The following is a 21220-nucleotide window of genomic DNA, read 5'->3' as shown; positions in this document are numbered from 1 at the left end:
CTGATTGTCGTTGACAAATCTCAGATTTGATTGTAGTTTGTATAACTTCAACATGGGTTATAGGTCAAAAGTTGAATGAACGAGTACTTATGTCCTTTTGATTTCTTACAGGTTGGGTCGTTGTTGCCCATAACACGCTAGCATTGTGCTAATGAATGACGTCATTGACACGTTTGAAAGGCTTTTTAGAACAATTAAGTGACGTTAAAAAATATAATACTCAACCAAGTGTATTTTCTTTGCCTCCCCTTTCGAAAACAATATTCAAATTACTTGTAAAAAAATTATATCCCGAGAAAAGTTGATTTTGAGGGGTACAGCTCCATAGACCTCCATGCATTCTGCACTCGTGGACGAGCGCCCTCATGTGGAACCAAAGAAGGAACTGCAACCAGTTCAGAACAGTTTAGAAACCGGAAGTTTTCCGAGAGTGGCAGTTCTCCCCTTATTAGACATTCTCTGGTATTATGCATAATCTCAGCAGTACGTATCACGCACAAAGCCAGGGGGCGCTGGAGCGGTTTCATGCTACCCTGAAGTCCTTGTTGCGTGCTTATTGTATAGAGATGAAGCGTGAATGGGAAGAGGGCTTACCATGGATCTTGCTGGCAGCACGTGCTTTTGTGCAGGAGAGTACAGGCTTTAGCCCTAATGACCTTGTCTTTGGCCACAAAGTGCGGACACCTCTGTCGGTGTTAGGTGGTGATTTGGGTAGTACAGAGTTACCTGAGAGCTTGGCTGACTATGTTCAAGGTTTTCGTCGCAAGTTGTTCCTGGCATGGACAATGGCGAGCGAAAATCGGAGTAATGCTCAGAAGAAAATGAAGAAACTTTATGATCGTAAGGCAGTGGTAAGGGCTTTTAGCCCAGGTGATCAAGTTCTTGCATTGCTGCCTATACCAGGTTCACCGTTTGAGGCCAAGTACTTGGGTCCATACACTGTCAATCGCCAAGTCTCGGAAACCAATTATGTTGTTTCAACTCCTGAAAGAAGACGCAAAACACAGCTTTGTCATGTAAACCTGCTCAAGCCTTATTTCTCTTCATCTTTGCAGACGCAGGGGAAGGAGACGGTGCTGAAACCGGTAGGGTTTGCTGTGGGGCCAGCAGCACCCAACGTCTCTCAGGGGGCAGCTGAGGACGGTGTGTGTGGGCCTGATGATGCAGTGTTGCAGGCTAGGCTAGATAATAGCAAGATGCTAGCTACAAGGCGCCGGATATATGGGAGGGTGGGGACGACAAAAAGAAGAAGACTTCTTTTTGTCGTGTCGCATTCCACTCTAGTCCTATGGGTGACGTCAAGCGACTTTAACGCGCCCGCAAAGCATTTCGGGAAGGCAGCGCTGCATTTGAAATAATGTCGCGCGTCAAAAAACTGGCCGATGCCCAGCTTTATGCAAATGAATCCGTTGAACGCGAGGCGACTCTCCAATGAAAGGACGAGTTTGTAGGTCCTTTGTTCTACCACAACAGTGCCTGTGAAACTTTGGTTCCGCTTACCAGACAAATAATGTTTTAACGATCTCTTCCACGACCACCTAGTAGTCCATAAAACAAACGAAACTAGGATTTGGATGAATATATTGACTGTTGGTGTTTCTGGTGAGGATTTGAGATTGCATTGAGTAGTTTAAATAAAACAAGATTTCGAAATGGCTTGCATAGTTTGTTTAGGCTATTAATGTGTTGTATACTGTTAAGTACATGCCTAAAATTGTGGTCCATTTGTGGAAAAACACTTAAGATACGTTAAAACGAACTGAGTATTGAGCTGGTAACTGACATTTTAAACAAAACGCCCACACACGACTGAACGTGGGGAGGCAGCGCGACATCTATGCGACACGACAAAAAGAAGTGAAGTACAAGTGGATCGGAGCGACACTGTGGACGGGTTGGCTGTTGGTTCAGTGTGAATGTACAGCCTGTGTGGGTGTTCACTTAGGCCTATGAGTGTGCACAGTTTGTTTTTTTGGGATTGTGTTTGTTAGCTATAGAATAGATTGTGGTGATGGGGTTTAGACAAGTTTTTTCCAGATTCCCATGATATGGGCTCCTGTCTTTTTGGGGGGGAGTGATGTGACGCCCCGGCTTTGCCGTGCCGTGAGGTGTTACGCCTTTTCCACCCTTTGCCTTTATGGTACCTCTGAGCACTAGGCATATTGTTCCTGTTTGTCATGTCTGTTTTTCGACCTGCAGGAGGAGCTGGAGGGTTCAGTGGTCTCTTGTTAACGAGGGGTGTGGCTCCGTGTCAATGGACTCCGGAATAAAGCCTGTGTCCTGTGGCCTCATTCGCTCTCTCTGTCCTGTTCTGGCTTGACGCTGTTGAGAGCTGGCTGCGGCTGTTCAGATTGCCTTTTCTTTATGCACTACACTTAGCCTACACATTGCTGATGCGCATGACACTTTATGTTATCTTTTGTTGCTCTTCACTTACTGACTTATGTACATATTTGTAAATAAATGTATGATTATTATTTAAACGTTATCCGACGGTGTCAGTCTCCCTATGTCCATTCCCTTTTGAGCCAAAGTGTTTGTGACAATGTTAAGAAGCATTAAAATTACATTTTCATCATTTGTGCACACATGTTTACACAGAGTGAGGAATACCCACATCTTTACTTCTAAGATGCCCTGCCTCTCTGGGATGCTCTTTTTCATGCCCAATCGTGTTACCAGTTACCCTAATTAGTTGTGAAACATTCCTCCTTTTGTTTTCTTTATCATTTCATAACTTTTCCAGCATTTTGCTACCCCTGTCCCAACTGTTTCTAAAACATGTTGCTGGTATCAAATTCAGAACTAACATATATTTTCCATGAAATAGTCAAATTTATCATCTTCAACTTTTGATAGGTTGTCTGTCCTTTTTGCAACTAAATATGAGTTTATGAGATTTGCAGATTATTACATTCTGTTTTTGGGGTTGTATTTTCAGTGCTTTAGAGGCGTGTCCTCAGCTTCTTTTTAGTTGTTAGTGAAGCTGCAGAGTGTGTGGAGCTGGACATTCCTCCAGTAGCTGATTGTTGGCAGGGCTCAGTGGACAAGACGTGCTGGAGCCCTGGGTGAGGGAGCTCAGATAGAAGAGAGTTAGCCTGTTACTGTTGAGGCGCCAGTTTTGACCTTAATGTGGCCAGTCACAGGAAGCCAGTAAAGTGAAATGTAGGCAGATAGTTTCACACGTGGTGGTGTGCTAAGACTTAAAATGCATCATTACCTTATTTGCTGTCCCACAAAAGTACATGACCTCATTGAATGTCTTTTTAATCATGTATGCTGTCAAACTTCACTTTTACCAAATGAAACACATTTTGGACTTCAGACTGAGAACAGTGGCTGGTAGGAGTATTTATTATTTTCTCTGATGTGAAGACGTAATACAAGATGTAATACAATTGTGTTGTCAGGATTTTAACTGGATTTGATTCAACGTCATTTCACTTAAACTGGATTTACTGACGTAGGTTCAGTAACCTACATCCTTAACAAAATAGGAAATTGGAGGGGGAGGGCTGGAGTCACATCATGCATCCCATCTAACAGTTTGTTGACTTCTGTTTGCACAAACAATTGAACCACCAATCACAGCATTCTGTACCATTTTTAGCGATGCCCACTATGCGTTTGGGCAATAGACAAATATACAAACGACAAAATTTTGCAAGAAATACACACTGACTGTGGATGAAAAAGAGTTAATCTCTAGAGACGCCGAGAATAAACCATCTGTCCAGCGTGGGACTAAGCAGGACTTCCCATGACCCTGCAACCCAACACACACGCGCACTCCCTCCTCCCCACACACACTTATGCACACACACACACACACACAGAGAGAGAGAGAGAGAACAGATCAGATAGTACCATCTGAGACCCAGCTGATACAACCATCGGGTAGCCTTGTCCTCGTCTTCATGGGCACTTTCAGGCGAGCGTTGTTGGATATTATTTATTCCCTGCTTGAATTCTGACTGGAGCGTATGCAGATCATTCCTTCCCACACGATTCAGCAAGGAAATACTAAGCATGCGCATGACACGAAACGAACTGTTGTAGAACTGCAGAACTACCCTGAGGTAAGAAATGCATTCCTCTCTCTCTCACTTTCTCTTGTGCGCTCTCTCTATCCATCTCTCTCACTCTCCCTTGTGTGCTCTCTATCTATCCATCTCTCTCACTCTCTCTTGTGCGCTCTATCTATCCATCTCTCTCTCACTCTTTCTTGTGCGCTCTCTATCTATCCATCTCTCTCACTCTCTCTTGTGTGCTCTCTATCTATCCATCTCTCTCACTCTCTCTTGTGCGCTCTCTCTATCTATCCATCTCTCTCTCTCACACACAAACACAAATAAAAGAAAAGTGGCAAATGAGAACAACTGCACCTGATACCTGGTGATGAGAGACAGAGAGCCTGGACAAGGATTATCTCCCAGTGTGACATGGATAGTGTGCATTCTCTCTCTCTCTCTCTCTCTCTCTATCAACTGTGACTTTATCCGTATGCATGGGTGCACTATCCTTCTGATGTGATTTAACATTGTAGTTTGGGTTATTTAGTTGAAAAATGTTACATGCTTGCAGTAATCTACACTGAACTGGTTTTGTCAGTGGTTGTTGTCAAGGGAGAAAATACTGTTTCTTTATAAACGGTGATCTGTGCAGTGCAATGTACAATACACCAGAGTGGAAGGAGATAGATGTTATTGGATTGTTGTGGAGAATCATATACTGCAGCATAGTAAAAGTAACAGATGTGCATGGACAGCAATACACTGACACAAAAATAAGAATGTGTAAACACCAGGCTTTGGCAGAATATGATGGGGGCAGAAGTTGTAGGCCTCAAGTATTTTCTCTCATTTGTTTTGCTTTGAGTTACTCATATGACAATACTATGTGACAAGGAACAAGTGCACTCTTTTGTAAATGTATTTGGTTCATTGGAAGTAGTTTATTGGAACTGACTATTGAGTAGGCCTAATTCTGAAAAATGTTGTTGCTTGCTAATGGCAGCTGTTTTGTTGTTCAAACAAATGTTTTATGTTTGGGTTAAGTTGGTGTGGTATATGACTGATCAAATTACAATATATAGTATCATGTACATTATGTGTGTATGACATGCATATGCACTGCATATCACACTTTCCTCTTTCTCTCTCCTTCTCCCTGTAGAATGTCTGACCCCGCCATCTCTCCATCCCAGATGCCTGAGGTCCCGCGCCTTCCCGATTCCTCCAATAAGGAGACAGAGAAAGAGGAAGAGAAACCAGAGGAAGAGAAACCAGAGGCGGGGCTACACTTCCGCTCAGCCCCTGGAGCAGGCCTCGTATTGGCTGGAATACTGGTGCTGGTGGGAGTGGGTGTGGCCACTGCTGGGTACTGGCCTCCCCGCACCCCGCGCCAATCACCACTCAGGCCCCGGGAACGGCTCAAGCTGATTGGACCGATCATCTTGGCCGTGGGGCTCTTCATTTTGATCTGCGCCAGCACTCTCTTGTATGAGAACCGTGACCGCCAGCGGCAGGACCACGGCGGGAAAAAGAAGCGGAAGAAAAGACGCTGCGGCAAGAGGAAGCCTCCCAGCGACGGTGCCGAGGGCCAGAGGGAGCAGGTGACAGCCGGCCTCCCCCCAGACGTGGCCACGCACACCCTTACTGACTCCGAACTAAATATCCACTGCGTGACGGAGACGTCTGTGGCACAGATGAATGGGAGACAGGACTCTCCGGACCCCTCACCTGGGCCCTCCCACTTGAACTTAACGTGTGAGAGGCCCCTCCCACCTCTGACCCCACCAATCATAAAGCTGAATAACCGCATCATTGACCCTTATGCCCTAGAGCCCCCACCCCTTCCTCAGCGCACCTATAAACTCAAGAAAGGAGGGGCTGAGTCTGGTGCTGAGGACCAATAAGAGCAGCTGTGTGTATGTGTCTGTGTGTTTTAAGTGTGTGTGTATGTTTATGTAGTTTGTAAAGTAAAATAAATTGAATTTTAAATAAGAACTGTCATTGGTATCTAATTTGTAATCAACTGTTTTTTGTTAATCTTTTGATAGGAACATCTCTATCTCTGATTGTTTAAACTTTAGAATATAAAAGGGGTAAAGATTGCTTCTCTGTCACTCAAACAACAAGACCAATACCACAATGTTACCAATCCCTGCCACTAATTCTCACATTCCCTGAAAATAACTTCTCTTTGATGATCCAGAGGTCTTGGCCTATCTTCAGAGGGCTTTGATTAAATAATTTCAAGAGAATCTTAAATGTGTTCAAACATCTCTGAAAATGTTTGAAAATATTTTTTGTTGAAACCATATTTATTATGTCTGTGTCATGAGCATCAGTGATTTTGAACATGAGCGTGTGTTTGTGTGAGTTTGGTATGTCTTAGTATTGAACACTAATCCTGATCCGGCTTAGCCTCCAGTGTAGAATCCTGGTAAGCAACACAGCAGCCAAGCAATCAGAACAGTTGCCAAGGAACCCCACAGGCCTTTGCACAGGCCTTTACAGTTAGAACAGCTTAGCAACCAGTGCAACCACCCACGACACATACACACACATACAGACACACCACACACACACACACAAACACACTGATCAAATACAACACCAATGCTATACAAAATACACAAGAAAGCTGTCATTTCAATTTACTCCAACACACCTCATTTATTTGTAAATTTCAATTGACAATGAGCAAAAATAAACCCACACATTCCAATCAATTATTTGTGATCCATTGAGTGCTATGAATTCTACTGACTTGACATAATCATATTGCATATTTATCTAGAATATCTAGAATTACCAGGGTGAACAAAGGTCAAATTGTAATTGGAAGTCATCAGACAAACAATAAAAAAAACTATGAAAATAATTTCAATAACAGGATAATACTAAAACTATGAAGTATTAATGGTCGATTCCTCGGCTAGAATCAAGTCTCTGACTGATGAAGGATCCCTTGCATGACATCGGATCAGTTGATTAGAAGTTCCCGGAGCATTGGAGTTTCCTTACATGATAGACACACTTTCTCTCGACCACTGAAAACAGACAGGACGGTAAACATAATTTAGTGTGCGTGTTTGTGTGTTGTGTGTGTGAGAGTATGATGTGAGTGTGCGTGTGTGTATGTGCGCTGTGTGTGTGAGAGTGTGATATGAGTGTGTGTGTGTGTGTGTGTGTGTGTGTGTGTGTGTGTGTGTGTGTGTGTGTGTGTTGTGTGTGTGTTAGAGTATGGTGTGAGTTTGCGTAGCTCACCTCCTCCATGCTAATGAGTTGTGTGTGTGTGTCCAGGTGACAGATTGACAAGTGCTTGTCCCATTCGCTGAGGTGATACTCCGGCTCCGCCTCCAGGAAAATTCGCTTCAGTTCATTGATGCTGGCACGACGACGCAACACCACCTCCTGAGTCACATCAAAGTCCTACACAGACACACACACAAAAAACAATGTATTTCAGAACACTACGCCTCATACTGAATGTTACTGAATCTAGCCACACCAGAGAGAGATTTGTTGTGGTTATTTTCCCTTATTAATTAAATTGGTCTGAGGTTGGGCCTACAGTTTACAGATCGTGTCCATACTTCTCCAGCAGGATATTGATTGTGAAGCCATACCTCTAACATGAGAATACTGTGTCTGATGTAGATGTTCTCTCCCTCGATCCTCTGTGTCTTCCTCTGTGGAATAACAGAAAATCAGCCGTTAGCAGTGCTGCATTTCTTTGCTACATGACAACAGGTTCTGGCCCATCTGCAGTTAGTCTGTGTGTGTGTGTATGTGTTTGCTTTGAGCAGGCAGCGTGTGGCTTTAGTGACTGCACATGGGGTCGTTACTAGTCATGGGTGTTAAGAGGCCATGATGCTCTGATACTGGAGCGGAAACCCAACCACAGTAATGAGACACGCGCACAGGGTGCATTTTGGGTAAACTGTGAATGTGTGGCATGAGCATGTGGCTGCACGTGCGTGTGAGGGAGTAGACGGCATGGTCTTTACCCTGATAAGGGTCAGCTCCTCATCCTCCTGTTAAGAGCACAGTGAGAAACAGAGCACAGGACAGGACAGAAAGGTCAGAGCTACAGTTCATGGGCATATCAACCTGTACATCACTCTTGGTGTGTTTGTGAAGGATGAGAGATGCGGTACCTTTGTTTTCTCCTCCACGATGACTTGAGTCTCTTGCCTCTTCACCTCGGGGGTGTATTTGATGATGGGGGCAGGGTGTGTGGTGGGAGTGGAGGTCAGGGGTTGGTCTGCGGGAACAGGCCTCTTTGCAGGGGTGGGGGGGATGACAGGAGCAACTGCAGAGAGAGAGAGAGAGAGAGAGAAATAAGCAGAGGGTTGAATATTGGGGTAACTACAGAATATAGGTACAAAACAGGTAGGTGTGTGTGTGCGTCTGCATATGTGACATGCATATGTGACATGTAACATGCAGAGAAAGTGAAAAGGAGTGTGTATACCTCTAGGGGGAGCTGGATATTCCACAGAAACCTTATCCAGAAGTATGTACCAGTCATTGTCAATGTGGCGAACAGCTGGTGGTGCTCTCTCCTGTACTGTTCTCACTCGCGTCACCTCTGTAATAGTAACTCTCTTTCGCATGTCTTCCTCTTTCACCCTCTCTCTCTCCCTCACTCCTCCTCTCTCAATCCTCTCCCTCTCCACAGCTCTGTGCTCGGCAGGCTTGGAGACCACTGCAGCTCTTGTGTCTGTAGATTGAAAAAAGTCAAATATCAACGCAGTACTTTTGGGTTTTAAAATGATCAAAAACATAGCTGGGGAGCACATAACTTATTATTTACTGAATGACAGGTGTGTGTGTGTGTGTGTGTGTGTGTGTGTGTGTGTGTGTGTGTGTGTGTGTGTGCTTGCCCGTGCATTTGACCTTATTAGGATATATGCTTATTCGGATATATGCTTATTTTGTTTTTGTTTATGATGTTTCTATGGGCACACCTGCATGCAGAATAGTTTTGCCCCAAAGTTTGAACCAGTCATCTTCAATTTCCCGAACACCCACAAATATTTTCTGTGGGACCCTCTGTATCTCCTGCTCTCCAAGTCTTTCTTTCTCCTTCTCTGGTCTCAGCCTCTCCACCATTTTTGTGTTAGAGACATCAACAGGTCTCCTCATCTCGACTGATGGACAAACATACAGATATACACACAGGGACACAATTGGACACAAATGGACACAAATAGGAAAAGCAGACACAGACAGACAGATATAAAGGAAGTTACATAAATGCAGTTGGTGCAGACCTTTTCAGAGATTTCCGAAGACAGACAAGATGAAGTTGTGTGATTTGTTGACTACACGACAGCAATAGTGAATCGTAACCAACAAGTAAAGAGAGTGTACATGCTTGTGTGATAGTGTGTAGCTGTGGATCTGTTGTTGTGGAGTTGCCTGTGTTTTCATACCTGAGGGAACAGAACGTTCTTGCAGAGGAACGGCATCCAAAAGTGTGAACCAATCATCATCAATCTCACGAACAACCGCTGGTTGTTGCATCTGTGGTTGGACTTGCACTGTGGGCTTCTCAATGACGACCCTTTGTTCTTCTATGATGGTCACCCGCTCAGTGACTCTCTCCTCCCGCCTCACTGTTTTCATCACATCCTCTTTCACTCCAACTGCATCAGTAGACATGAAAAGAAATGGATTCCCATGGATTCCACAAACTAGCCTATCACCATTCCTCAAAACCTCATGAGTGTCTTGTGAGCACGTGTACATATGTGTGAGTTGATATAAATATATGAATACCTGTTTCTCTAGGGAGGACCTCCAGTAGAGTGTACCAGTCATCCTCCACTTCTCTGGGAGTAAACGTAGGTGTCAGCTGCTGAATGGTTGGCTGGACTCCTTTCATTTCCCTCTCCATCACTCTCATCTCCTCCACTCTGATCCTTTCTTCCTCTTGCTTTACCCTTGTGTCCACAGTCACTCTAGAGACCTCTGGAGGAGGCTGCATTTGCTCCCATGCCACTATGAGATGTATGATAAATAAAGAGACCAACAGAAATTTGACATAAAAGGGCATAAAAAGAGGGGAGCAGAGATCTAAAAAGAATAGAGATATGCTCTGAAAGTGATACAATGGGTGCAAAACCAAGCTGGCAAATATATCTGTCCACAGAAAATTAAAAAAAATTTCTATAATGGATACATACATACATCCATCTAGCAAAGAAGCTACGGATGCCTTTTAGTGCAAAAGTCATGTGACATCTTCCATGTTTTGTGTATAAGTTTATGGGTCTACCTGAAGGTGGAGTCTTTACATCCACAGGAACTGATTCCATCAATGAGAACCAATCATCTTCAATATCCCGTGGAACCACTGGTCGCTCCTGAATGACCACAGCAGGCCTCTGTGCAGCTTCTTCTCTCTCTTCTATGACCACCACTTCCTCCTCTGAAATCCTCACTCTCTTCACGGTGGTCTCCACCTCCTCTCTCTCTCTCACCAGTCTCTCCGTGGCCCAAACTGACAAAAGAAAAGAAAATTCTTCTGTTTCATTTGTACGGAAAAGTATGATGCTCAAGTGGGTTTAACATACAGTAAAGGACAACTCCGGTCTAAGAGCAACCTAGGGTATATTTTTGAATGACGAGTGTAAACTTTCTTTGGTGACCAAAACAACGTTAACAAAGTTAAAATTACTTTAGTTTGTCTGCATGAACCCTCTTCATGGTATCACAGAAGTGAAAAGGTATTGTGAGCCTTGTCAGTGGTTTAAAGTATTGATTTATGCTGATGTAGCGAGCTTGCCCACAAGGCTATTACCATAAACTATTTTGTCGCAAAGGCATATTCCAGTCTTACTCAAAACTTAATGTCGTTTTGGTCGAAAATTTCCACTTGTTATCATCCAAAAATAGACCCTAGGTTGTTCTTAGACTAGAGTTGTCGTTAAGCACTCATTTACTAATATGTATTTATTGCAAGATAAGTGTGTGTGTGTGTGTGTGTGTGTGTGTGTGTTCTGTATACTGTATGTGTGCATCTGCATGTCTACCTGGAGGTTGAGTCTTTACTTCCACAGGAACTGATTCCATCAATAAGAACCAATCATCTTCAATTTCCCGTGGAACCACTGGTCGCTCCTGAATGACCACATCAGCCCTCGGTGCAGCTTCTTCTCTCTCTTCTATGACCACCACTTCCTCCTTTGAAATCCTCACTCTCTTCACTGTTCTCTCCATTTCCTCTCTCTCTCTCACCTGAGTCTCCTCCACATACTGTGGGGCGACCCACACTGGCAAAAGAAACTGTAATGTTACATTTGCATGGAATCGTATATGATGTTTATTTGTAACATGTGAGAGACAGAGAGAGGGAGAGAGAGGATACTAGAGTAGGCCTACCTGTTTCTTTGGGAGGAACTTCCAGTAGGGTGTACCAGTCATCCTCCACCTCTCTGGGAGTGAACGTGGGTCTCTGCTCCTGAATGACTGGCTGGACCTCTTTCACCTCCACCATCCTTTGCTCCTGAGTTTCTGTCCTCTTCTCTATCCTCACCATCCGTTCTCCATCTGTCTGCTCCTCAGCTGGAACAGCCGGTTCTTGCTCCCACAAAACTATGGGGCAAACGGTCACATGAGCAGCAAACACAATAATCAAAGACAAGAAAACACAATAATGGTTCCATAGGGATGGTGTAAAGTAAATGGTAATAATTCTGTGTTGTGTGCATGTGTGCTACCTGCAGGGGAGGGCTTTACTTCCACTGGGGTCAGTTCTAAAAGCATGAACCAGTCATCCACAACGTGCCGAACTGCAACGGGAGGTTTCACCTCTAATGTGATGTAGTCTCCAGGGCTTTCAGCATAAACGTCTCTCTCTTCCATAATAGTCACTTTCATCTCTCTTCTCTCCTCTGTGATCGTCACAAGGGTAGTCGTCTCCTTTGTGATTACGGTTGTACTTTCAAATGATGTCCCTTCCTCAGACTGGTACACCTCCACTTCTCTTCCGGTTTCCATTGTGTAGGGCTCAACGACTCTCACTGACAAATAAGAATAAAATAAAAGACCAAACTTAACTAAACTTAAAATTTAAAACAAACTGACAGGAATTATGGAACCTCTAAATGTATACTGTCTAAATGTATATACTACTGTACTGTAACTGACTGTTAATGCACTGTATTAGAATGAAAGTGTGTGTGTATGACTGACTCTCTCTCTCTCTGTGTGTGTGTGTGTGTGTGTGTGTGTGTGTGTGTGTGTGTGTGTGTGTGTGTGTGTGTGTGTGTGTGTGTGTGTGTGTGTGTGTGCCTATAAGTAAGTACCTGTTTCTTTAGGAGGAATTTCCAGTTCAGAGTACCAGTCATCCTCCACGTCTCTGGGAGCAAATGTGGGTGTCGGCTCCTGTACTCTGCTAAACTCCACCACCTCTGGCTTCGGCCTTTGTGTCCATTCCTCCATCATCTCCTCATCTCTCTCCTCCTCATCCATCATCTCCACGGAGATGGTGCTGATGCCAGCAGGGCCTTCCAGAGTCTCCCACACAACTGCAAGATTAGTTACACAAAAACACAGCAATCATCGGACGAATTAACCAAGATAGAGTGAGAGCACCATAGATAGATAGAGTGAGACCATGCTTTTCTGTACATGTGTGCACTGAATGGGTTTGGTCTTTATACTGTACCTGGGGGAGGAGTCTTCATTGGCACAAAAACTTGGTCAAAAAGCGTGAACCAATCATCCTCAATATATCGGACCACTGGTTCTGTCTTCTCTAATGCGATTTGTTCGACAGTCGTCTCGGAAACATCAAGACCCTCGACTATTTCCTCTTCATCACTGCTCTCCTTTTCCAGCATTCTCTCTTGTTCAGGCTCATAGATGGGCCCCGTTGTATAGGGCTCGACATCTCCCACTGGCAACAGACATGAAAGCAAAATGTTGGACTGGATTTGTCTTTGTGCTGAAGCTGCTGTTCATTGGAGTTTATCTGGTTGTACCATTTCATAAGTTCAGCTTTTAAGAAAATAGATGTTCTGAGTGATGTGACCTTATTACCTGATATATTATGTTTAAATAGGCAAATTAGGCATGATCTAGTCAAATATTCACCAAATTAAACAGTTCCAAAACAGAAATCTGAACATTAGATAAAGTCATGTTCTAAAGGATTGCTGTATTTTGTGGACATATTAGATATAAAGCTTTTTACAGGAGAAATTTTGAATGTGAAATTTTTTTATCATTCTATTAATCTGACAATATGGTAAGCAGTCAGAATGTCTTTAGGGGTAAAACGTAATGAAAGGCTATGAATGATATATCAATAAACTGGGTAGTTTGGTGTGTATGCAAGTGTTACTGAAGTGGAGATTTTTTGCACAGAATTTGAAAAAAAAAAAAAAAACCTTCTCTTTTTCACTACAAATCCTCCAAAAATTAACAAACAAAAATGACAGGCACCTAAATCAAATACATTGCCCCCCCTACAATATTACTTCTAAGAGTAAAATATTTCCCTCTTAATTACCACTCTATGTGAAATACAAAGTATATTTGGTGTATTTGTACCTGTTAGCCGAGCCTCCAGAGGGACTGGTTCCAAAAGCAGGAACCAATCATCATCAATGTCCCGAACGGAGTAAGTATTGTTCTGTAATGTGATTGGCTCAGTGATGACTCCTGTCTCTATGTTGACGACACTCTCCTCCATCCCTTCTTTAACCACCACCCGCTCCTCTGATCTCTCCCTTGTGATGAGCACGGCCTCCTCTGCTCTCTGAACCATCTCGGCCGCTGGCATAAAGAAAAATAATTAAAGCACATAATCTTTTAAAGATCAGAGAGTTATAAATGCCATTTTACAGTACTATAACCAGGAGAATTCCAGAGACTGTTAATGCATTTATGCGTGCATTATTATATACACATGCATTGATTTCCACCAATCTATCAGTTCGATGGTACCTACCTAATGGTGCACTATGGATAATATATGGCAGTTTGTCCAGTAGGATAAACCAGTCATCTACTGTTGTTTCCACATTTGTTTGCTGTTCCATCTGCTGTACTTTATACTCCAATAGGTCGACTTCTTGTAGCCTTTCTTTCAAAACCTCCAGCTCCAGCTGCTGCTCCTCCACTTCCACCAGTTCCTCTAAGTGCTCTTGAATAGCTTCTATTTGCTGCTGTATCTCATCCACAATATCTTCTTGAAGAGAGAGCTCTTCTTCCTCAACCATAACCTCCTGCATTCGTTTTCGTATAATCTTGAACTTTTGCCGTCGTATTTCCACAGTCTCTCCCTCCAGCTCTCCTTCTTCCACTATTTTTTCCTGCGCTTCCTCCACAATCTCCCATTCTTGCTCTGCTTCACTGTAAATGTCCAGTCCTTCTAGCTTTGTAATGCGAGCAACTAATTCTTGCTGTTGGTCCAATATACGTGACTGTTTAACTAGAAAGCAAATACATATATTTCATATCAAATTACAATACAATTACATTATTGCATTTTAACAGATACTTCTGTAGATGAAAAACAATTCAAACGAATGATAGTTACTAATTGGCTTACCTGCAGATGTTGGGTAAAACATAGGCGGTTGCTTATCAAACAAGATATACCAATCATCTCTCTGCACATCTTTCCATGGTATACACATTCCCTGTAGTCTTTGGTCCACAGTTCCACCCTGCCTCAGTCTCTCCTTTAGGACTCCAGACTCATAGGCTTCTCTCTCCTCTCTCTCCTCTAAAATGTCCAAGTCTTTGCTTTCTTTCAGTTGACCTCCCACAGTCCTGACTTCTCGTGTTATTTTCCTCACAATCTTCACTTCCTTCACTTGTCTTATTTCCAGTATCTCTCCTTCCTGTTGTATTGCCTCTGTTTTCTCCTCCATGATCTCCTCATCTTCAGCTACCTCCTCCATGACCTCCTCCTCCTGCGCCTCTCCCTCCACACTACCATCACAGGGGTCTTCAGCATCCTGTTCCAGGTCCAGGGATATTTCGGTATTAGCTGGTAAAAAGGAAAGGACTTTGAAACAGTTCTGTCATAGTATTCGCCCTGTGGACTAATGCCAAATTTTTAGACAGTTTTACATAACATTACTCCCCTCACAACAGTTATGCTAAATCCTGTCTGATTTAAAAACTCTCATAACTCATAATATCATTACTGTAATATTACTCCAAAGAGACCGCTTCTATTTGTAGATCTCCATATAAAGAAATCCAAGATGCTGGACTAAATTGTAACTCTCACATAGTGGTGCATCCTGAGGCATCATGGTTGGTTTGGTTGGGTCTTGGAATAAGAGCCAGTCATCTGACTCCTGCTGCCAGTCACCCGCTAGCATCGGCTCCTCATCAAAACCTGAGAGCACATAGAGGAAGCCAACTTATACTGTATGTCTGCATGTGTGTGGTCTGTGAGTCAATTCATGTGTTTTGCAACACACAATAAATACTAGATAAAAGATCCATGCAGTCACTGAATGAGCTGAGTGATTGCGGTTGATTCACAGTGTTGTGAGTTCACCAGGCATTAAGTATCAATTACTGTCTAACCGCAACACTTTACTGTGTATGCACCTTTGGTATAGAGGGTTTTCGGGGTAATAGAATCCAACATCAGGAACCAGTCATCAGGCTCAGGCTGGCTTGTGTGGGTGAGAATATCCAATGAAGCTGCAGCACAGAGAAATAAAACATACTCACTCAGCCATATTGGCAGGGCTAAAAAAGGCAGACAAAAACCAACAGACAGACAGACACACAGACAGACAGACACACACACACAGACCGACACACAGACAGACAGATGTACAGACAGACATACTGGATCTTGCTGTGAGTTTTCTTGGAAAAGCTGGATTGGACCGGGCTATTTCAGAACTGGCCTGAAGAGATTCCGCTTCCGTGCGTCCACGGTAACGGAACTGAGTACGTAAAGCCAGTAATCGTCTGCGGGAGATTTCAACAGATGGGAGCCTGGAACACAAGTGAAAATCCCAGTCACTGATTTGAATATACTAGAGTAGGCACTGTTCTTTTTCAGTCAACCACATCCCATCTCTGTACACACACACACACACACACACACACACACACACACACACACACACACACACACCTGAAGAAGCTATGATGCTCCGTTGCTACTTTCCAGAGGGATTTGCATACACGATTGCTGGCCAAGGTAAAACATAAAGTCCATACAGATCCCTACAAAAGCAATGAATAAAGAAGCACATTTATAACCATGTGAGTACAATATGTACAATAGAAAAATTCAGAAATGTTGAGGATGAAGAAAAATGTTTGACTGAAGATAACTGAAAAATAGAGTTACAGTAATAAATACAGTGAAGGAAATAATGTGTTCAGTAAATAGTCTCAAAGTATGCTCTGAGAAATCTCTTCGGCCTACCTCTGATGGGTGTGTTCTGATAAAGAACTTGGAGTGCTTGTATGAGATCTTCAGAACTCTGGGCCACAGGTATTTGCTCTCGACCATATCATCTCTGTATAAGAGTATGCCCTCAGAGTTCACACCTAAGACAACATCTTCTCCATCTGAATCCTGACAAACACATTCAAACAAGCACATACTGTATGCAGTAACGCTGAATGTGCACTGAATGCACTGAATGAGACCCTATTGAGTACATTGATGGTACATTGTAACAGCCATACAAACTGCTTCAAGAACCACACGGAACCTCACACCCACCTTGGCCGAATGACGGTCTATTCCATACATCGGAAGTTGACTAGCATTCTGCAGGAACAAGAGATCAGCTTGAGCAGGTGACATAGAGCTACAAACAGAAAAGAAATAAATGATCAATAGTGGGCAGAGCTAATATACACAGACACACAGACATATGGACACTGTAATATTACAATAACAATGCCTTTTGTCAATGCCTTTTGTATAGGGGTTTACAGAATTGACAGTGTAGTTTGTGATCTTATAAGATCTCAAATAAATGTGGATGCGGTGGTCATCTTGAGTAGGAGTTGACACATACCCATAGGTGGCATGTTGCTCCCTCATTCTCTTCAGCAGCTCTTCATTCTGATTGGGTGCCAGGTACAGGTTGTTGGTGTATGTGTCGCCATGACGAACTGGGTCATATGGGCCGAACTCTGACTGGAGGACGCATGAGCCCAGTGCAATCAGAGTCACTGATTGGCATGGCAACCGCCTGGTTAAAAGATCCCGACGGATCTGCAGACACAGCAAGTATCTGTAGAAAAAAATACGGAGAGCATATCTTATTATTGAGAGATCTGAGTGAAGCTATTCTCTCTCTCTCTCTCTCTCTCTCTCTCTATCTCTCTCTCTGTGTGTGTGTGTGTGTATGTGTGTGTGTGTGTGTGTGTGTGTGTGTGTGTGTGTGTGTTTGTGTGTGTGAGTGTGAGTGTGTGTGTGGAGTCAGTCTATGTGTGACTGTGTATTGTTATTGTTGTATCAGTCCTTGGACCCATGATAACACTAATATTACCTGGTTAGATCTTCGCATAGCTGAGCTGGATTTGAAGGGTAGAACTTCACACTGAAAGCAAACTGGGCATGTATACCTACACACACACAGACACACACACAAGGACAGAGATGAGTTTGGAGAAAAGACATGCGCTCATACACACAAAAGCACACATGCACACACACTGTCGAGAGAACCACTATATATTTGTGTTTGTGTAGATTTAGTGTAGGTTCCACACTTACTTTTGAACTGCTTGCTGATTTGTTTTGAAACATCAAGCCATGTCTGTGTAGAGATAGATTATTGACAATTTGACAAAAAACGGTGTTATAAAATAGCCTAGAACTTGTTTGAGCAGTTCTACTATAGATGTTCTACTATAGATGTTTTGCCCCCCACCCTACCCCCTCATTCACACACACACACACACACCATACCTCAACACTCCCGTTTTTCCCGGGTTTCTCCCGTATTTCAAGGTCATCTCCCGGCACCCTCACGTTTTGTTATTTCTCCCGGAAAACTCCCGTAATTTGCATGGCCATCAAACTTAATTTTAAAATCATTGGTTGCCAGATTGTATATGAAATACACTGTACACATACACGATCACTTACTTTCAATTTCAACTCTTTTGTCATAGGCTAAAACCTGGCAATCCAAAACCCAAATAAGGAAGCGGGTGCAGACTGCGCAGCCACTGAGTCTCGCCGCAAGCAAGCGAAGCAGGGTATTTGAATAGCCTACTCCAAAACTAGCTGTTGTCCAATTGTTGGAAATTGAATTGATAAATACATCGCATAAACTGTTATTGAGTGTTGCTGATACACAATAAGCAACTTGTGTCCTCGGAACCAAACCTGACAGCAGCTTTGGAGTTTTGGAAGTAGGCTGTAGGCAGCAGGTGGATACATAACTGGCATGCATAGGCTTTCAGTAAGATAAAAGCAACGACCGAAAAAGAAAATCTCCTGTTTTTGGAAAGCTAAATGTTGACAGGTACAGTATGACAGACAGACACACACACACACACACACACACACACACACACACACACACACACATACACGCACGCACTTAGATAGATAGACAGACATACCTTTGTACTTGGTGAGTCAAAGATGGCCAGGCCAAAATAATCTCTCTCCAGTAAGTTGAGGTGGTCACATACTTCATCAAAAAGCTCCTGGCCAATAGCACTGCTCTAAAAAATAAATCAAACAAAAATCAGAGTTGAGTGTAATGTATTATGGCTAAATATGGATGAAAAGTGTTTGTGTGTGTGTGTGTGTGTGTGTGTGACTGTGTTTTACCGGTAGGTTCCACTCCCTCACACTACCGTCTAGGAAGAGCACTGTGCAAAGCATCTTTGAGAGGTAGTGTAGGGCTTTTGCTTGGGTCGGTCATACAGACCTAGTCATGATAATCTGTGTCTAAGGAAAAATAAGTGCGTATTAGTTTTACCAACTTATAAGTGCGTATTAGTTTTACCAAAAATATAAACTTGGTCTTTTCCCACCTTTATTAGACAGGGCAGTAAAGAGGACAGGAAATGAGTGGGAGAGAGAGAGTGGGTTTGGGTTTGGGAAATTACCTCAGGTCAGACTTGAACCTGGGTCAGCGTGGAAATTACCTCAGGTCAGACTTGAACCTGGGTCAGCGTGGAAATTACCTCAGGTCAGACTTGAACCTGGGTCAGCGTGGAAATTACCTCAGGTCAGACTTGAACCTGGGTCAGCGTGGTCACTGAGCCGGTTTACGGTACAAGATGGCAATTCTACCGCTTCACTAGGTTTTCTCAAGTTTACCTAATGTTTAATGTTAATGTTAATCTTGACACCATCATGATAACCTCCAAAGCAAAGCTCTTTTTTAACATACTACAAATGTGTCAACGAGTCCACTTCAGGCATTATTTTCTGACTGACACACACATGCTAGAAATGCTGCTGGCACAGTTCCAGATTTATGAATGAATTTCCAAAGTTCTTTTGGCCTCATTTTCAGAAGTAATAAGCACTTGTTCAAAGAATCATTCAGTTTCCATAGAGGGAAAATGAGAATCAGCAGAAAGAGAAAGTGTGTGGGTGTTTGTGTGGCACCTCATCTTGCCCCTCTGCCAGCTTGAGAGACAATGTGTGTGAGAGAGATAAGATGCTCAGTTGCTCTCTCCTCGTGTAGCTAATTACTGTATAGTTGGGTCATGCACTCATAAATGGTTATAATTGGTCATTATGTCACCACTGGGTATTACATTACCTTAGAAAATGTGAATGTATGGCATAAATGGGGTGTGAAACCCCAGTCCTTTAAAGCATCCGTGTAGAGCTTTGACCAAAATAAAAAGAGCAAGCTCGCAACCTAATTGGTGTCAGTATGCTAAAGCCTACTAAAAACTAAAGCCAACAACAGCACAGTTGGTGCTGATAAATGCTCTCTAGCATTCTAACTGGTGTGTTTGCCAATGTCCCATTGTGAAACCTTTTCTTACATTTTCTCAGGATGGTCTGCCCCGTACAACAGAACTACACAGTGCATACCCAGGGTGGCCAATGACAGGCATGTTTATGTGTCTTTCACACAACGAAATATCATCAAAATGAACTAGAGGATGATAACAAGCCCATCCATTAAAAACATACCTCAAAATTGGTTGAAATTGTTGCTTAAATAATCACTTTCCTAAGCATCTGTGTTCTTGATCATGGATCATGTAAAACTTAAGCAAACTTAAGCAAAGCAAATACATATCTGAGACCTGATAAGTGTCATTAATAGCTTGCTATGTCTTTCATTCTGACACTGAAGATAAGAATGGGTGTGGTTTGGCGGGTTTGTTTTCTGCCTGATTATATTTCAACATTAAAAACTAAATAAACAAATACATTTACAAGCAAAGAAGAATAAACATCTCTTTGATACATATTTGGACACAATTTACATCCACATGGACCTACACAAGCTTTCAGATCCAGACCTAGCCAATGACCCACCTCGCAACCACTTTCTCTAGTCAAGTCTCTCCTCTGGTTAAGAATACAGTATAGCTATAACACTGACTATCATCAACACAACCATGTTGACAAACGTGATTCTATTTCTTTCTTCATATGTGTATTAGCCGCATTGTGTATACTGTAAGCCGCACGACAGTGTTTTATGCAAGTTAAAAGAACAAAAACATAATAATACCATATTAACTGCCCCCGAGTATTAACCTCAAAGCTGAAGAAATTTAGCAAAATCAATGTATGAACTGCGGCTAATAGTTAGGAAATGACGGTACCTCAGTCTAAAACATGTACCTTTAAATACTTGCCCAATAGTTCAATGGATGACCAACTATAGGTACATATAACATAGCACAGAAGGTAAACCGGCTGAATAGAATGTAAGTATAATAATATAATTCACCTGAGTGGGAGAGGGCACTGGAGCGCTGCTACTCTGCATCTGCTCTGTAAGTGTGTGTGGGTGTAGATGCATATGTCCGAAGTATGCATGAATCTGAAGGGAGGGGACAGACCTCAGTGTTACTGACGTCAACTTGCTCACACACACATGAACGTCATGCACACACACATGATGGATCCACACACTCACACACATACAAACACACAAACCTAATAAAAGGAAAATGAACGTAAGACTGAACTGTCTATGGAGCATGAACTTTAAGGATTTTCTGAAATGCAAAGGACCATAAAGTGTACATAATGC

The 21220-nt window shown here is 42.9% G+C and overlaps 2 protein-coding genes across 5 annotated transcripts; one reads left to right on the top strand and one right to left on the bottom strand.

The window, feature by feature from the left end:
* The first annotated feature begins 3442 nt into the window (after window positions 1-3442).
* Window positions 3443-5952, top strand: LOC143119530 (uncharacterized). Its single transcript, XM_076281091.1, has 2 exons — window positions 3443-4079; window positions 5176-5952. Exon 2 carries the CDS (start codon window positions 5177-5179, stop codon window positions 5915-5917), a length of 741 nt encoding a protein of 246 aa, XP_076137206.1. The 5' UTR covers window positions 3443-4079; window position 5176; the 3' UTR covers window positions 5918-5952.
* A 702-nt stretch (window positions 5953-6654) lies between these two features.
* On the bottom strand, window positions 6655-20988 carry epb41b (erythrocyte membrane protein band 4.1b). 4 transcript variants are annotated; one of them, XM_076281080.1, is made up of 30 exons: window positions 20915-20988; window positions 18814-18933; window positions 18600-18704; window positions 17743-17785; window positions 17516-17591; window positions 17039-17257; window positions 16738-16825; window positions 16435-16587; window positions 16138-16229; window positions 15844-15995; window positions 15597-15692; window positions 15268-15378; window positions 14578-15021; window positions 13975-14457; window positions 13575-13799; window positions 12688-12918; window positions 12326-12547; window positions 11738-12040; window positions 11400-11612; window positions 11051-11290; window positions 10294-10518; window positions 9795-10016; window positions 9449-9661; window positions 8981-9163; window positions 8485-8733; window positions 8168-8322; window positions 8018-8044; window positions 7637-7699; window positions 7275-7439; window positions 6655-7057 (listed from the first exon to the last, which is right to left on the bottom strand). In XM_076281080.1, exons 2-30 carry the CDS (start codon window positions 18865-18867, stop codon window positions 7028-7030), a joined length of 5082 nt encoding a protein of 1693 aa, XP_076137195.1. In that variant the 5' UTR covers window positions 18868-18933; window positions 20915-20988; the 3' UTR covers window positions 6655-7027. The 4 variants fall into 4 exon arrangements, with proteins under 4 accessions (XP_076137195.1, XP_076137197.1, XP_076137196.1 ...); XM_076281082.1 differs by having other exon boundaries at window positions 18814-18927; window positions 20915-20929; XM_076281081.1 differs by lacking the exon at window positions 20915-20988 and adding an exon at window positions 19230-20191 and having other exon boundaries at window positions 18814-19112.
* Window positions 20989-21220: the final 232 nt, after the last annotated feature.

This window comes from Alosa pseudoharengus, unplaced genomic scaffold, assembly GCF_046254945.1.
Source record: "Alosa pseudoharengus isolate Yale_2024_CS ecotype anadromous, Long Island Sound unplaced genomic scaffold, YU_APseudo_1.1 YU_APseudo_1.1_scf_12, whole genome shotgun sequence".
Taxonomy (NCBI): Eukaryota; Metazoa; Chordata; class Actinopteri; order Clupeiformes; family Clupeidae; genus Alosa; species Alosa pseudoharengus.
This window is presented reverse-complemented; position numbering and strand designations above follow the sequence as displayed.

Coding starts and splice junctions, on each gene's coding strand:
- epb41b (XM_076281080.1), bottom strand. CDS start 18,867: ATGCTTTGCACAGTGCTCTTCCTAGACGGTAGTGTGAGGGAGTGGAAC. Junction 16,588..16,737: donor TAGACCGTCATTCGGCCAAG/GTGGGTGTGAGG, acceptor TGTGTTTGTCAG/GATTCAGATGGAGAAGATGT. Junction 12,041..12,325: donor AATTCCTCCTAAAGAAACAG/GTACTTACTTAT, acceptor CTTATTTGTCAG/TGAGAGTCGTTGAGCCCTAC.
- LOC143119530 (XM_076281091.1), top strand. CDS start 5,177: ATGTCTGACCCCGCCATCTCTCCATCCCAGATGCCTGAGGTCCCGCGC.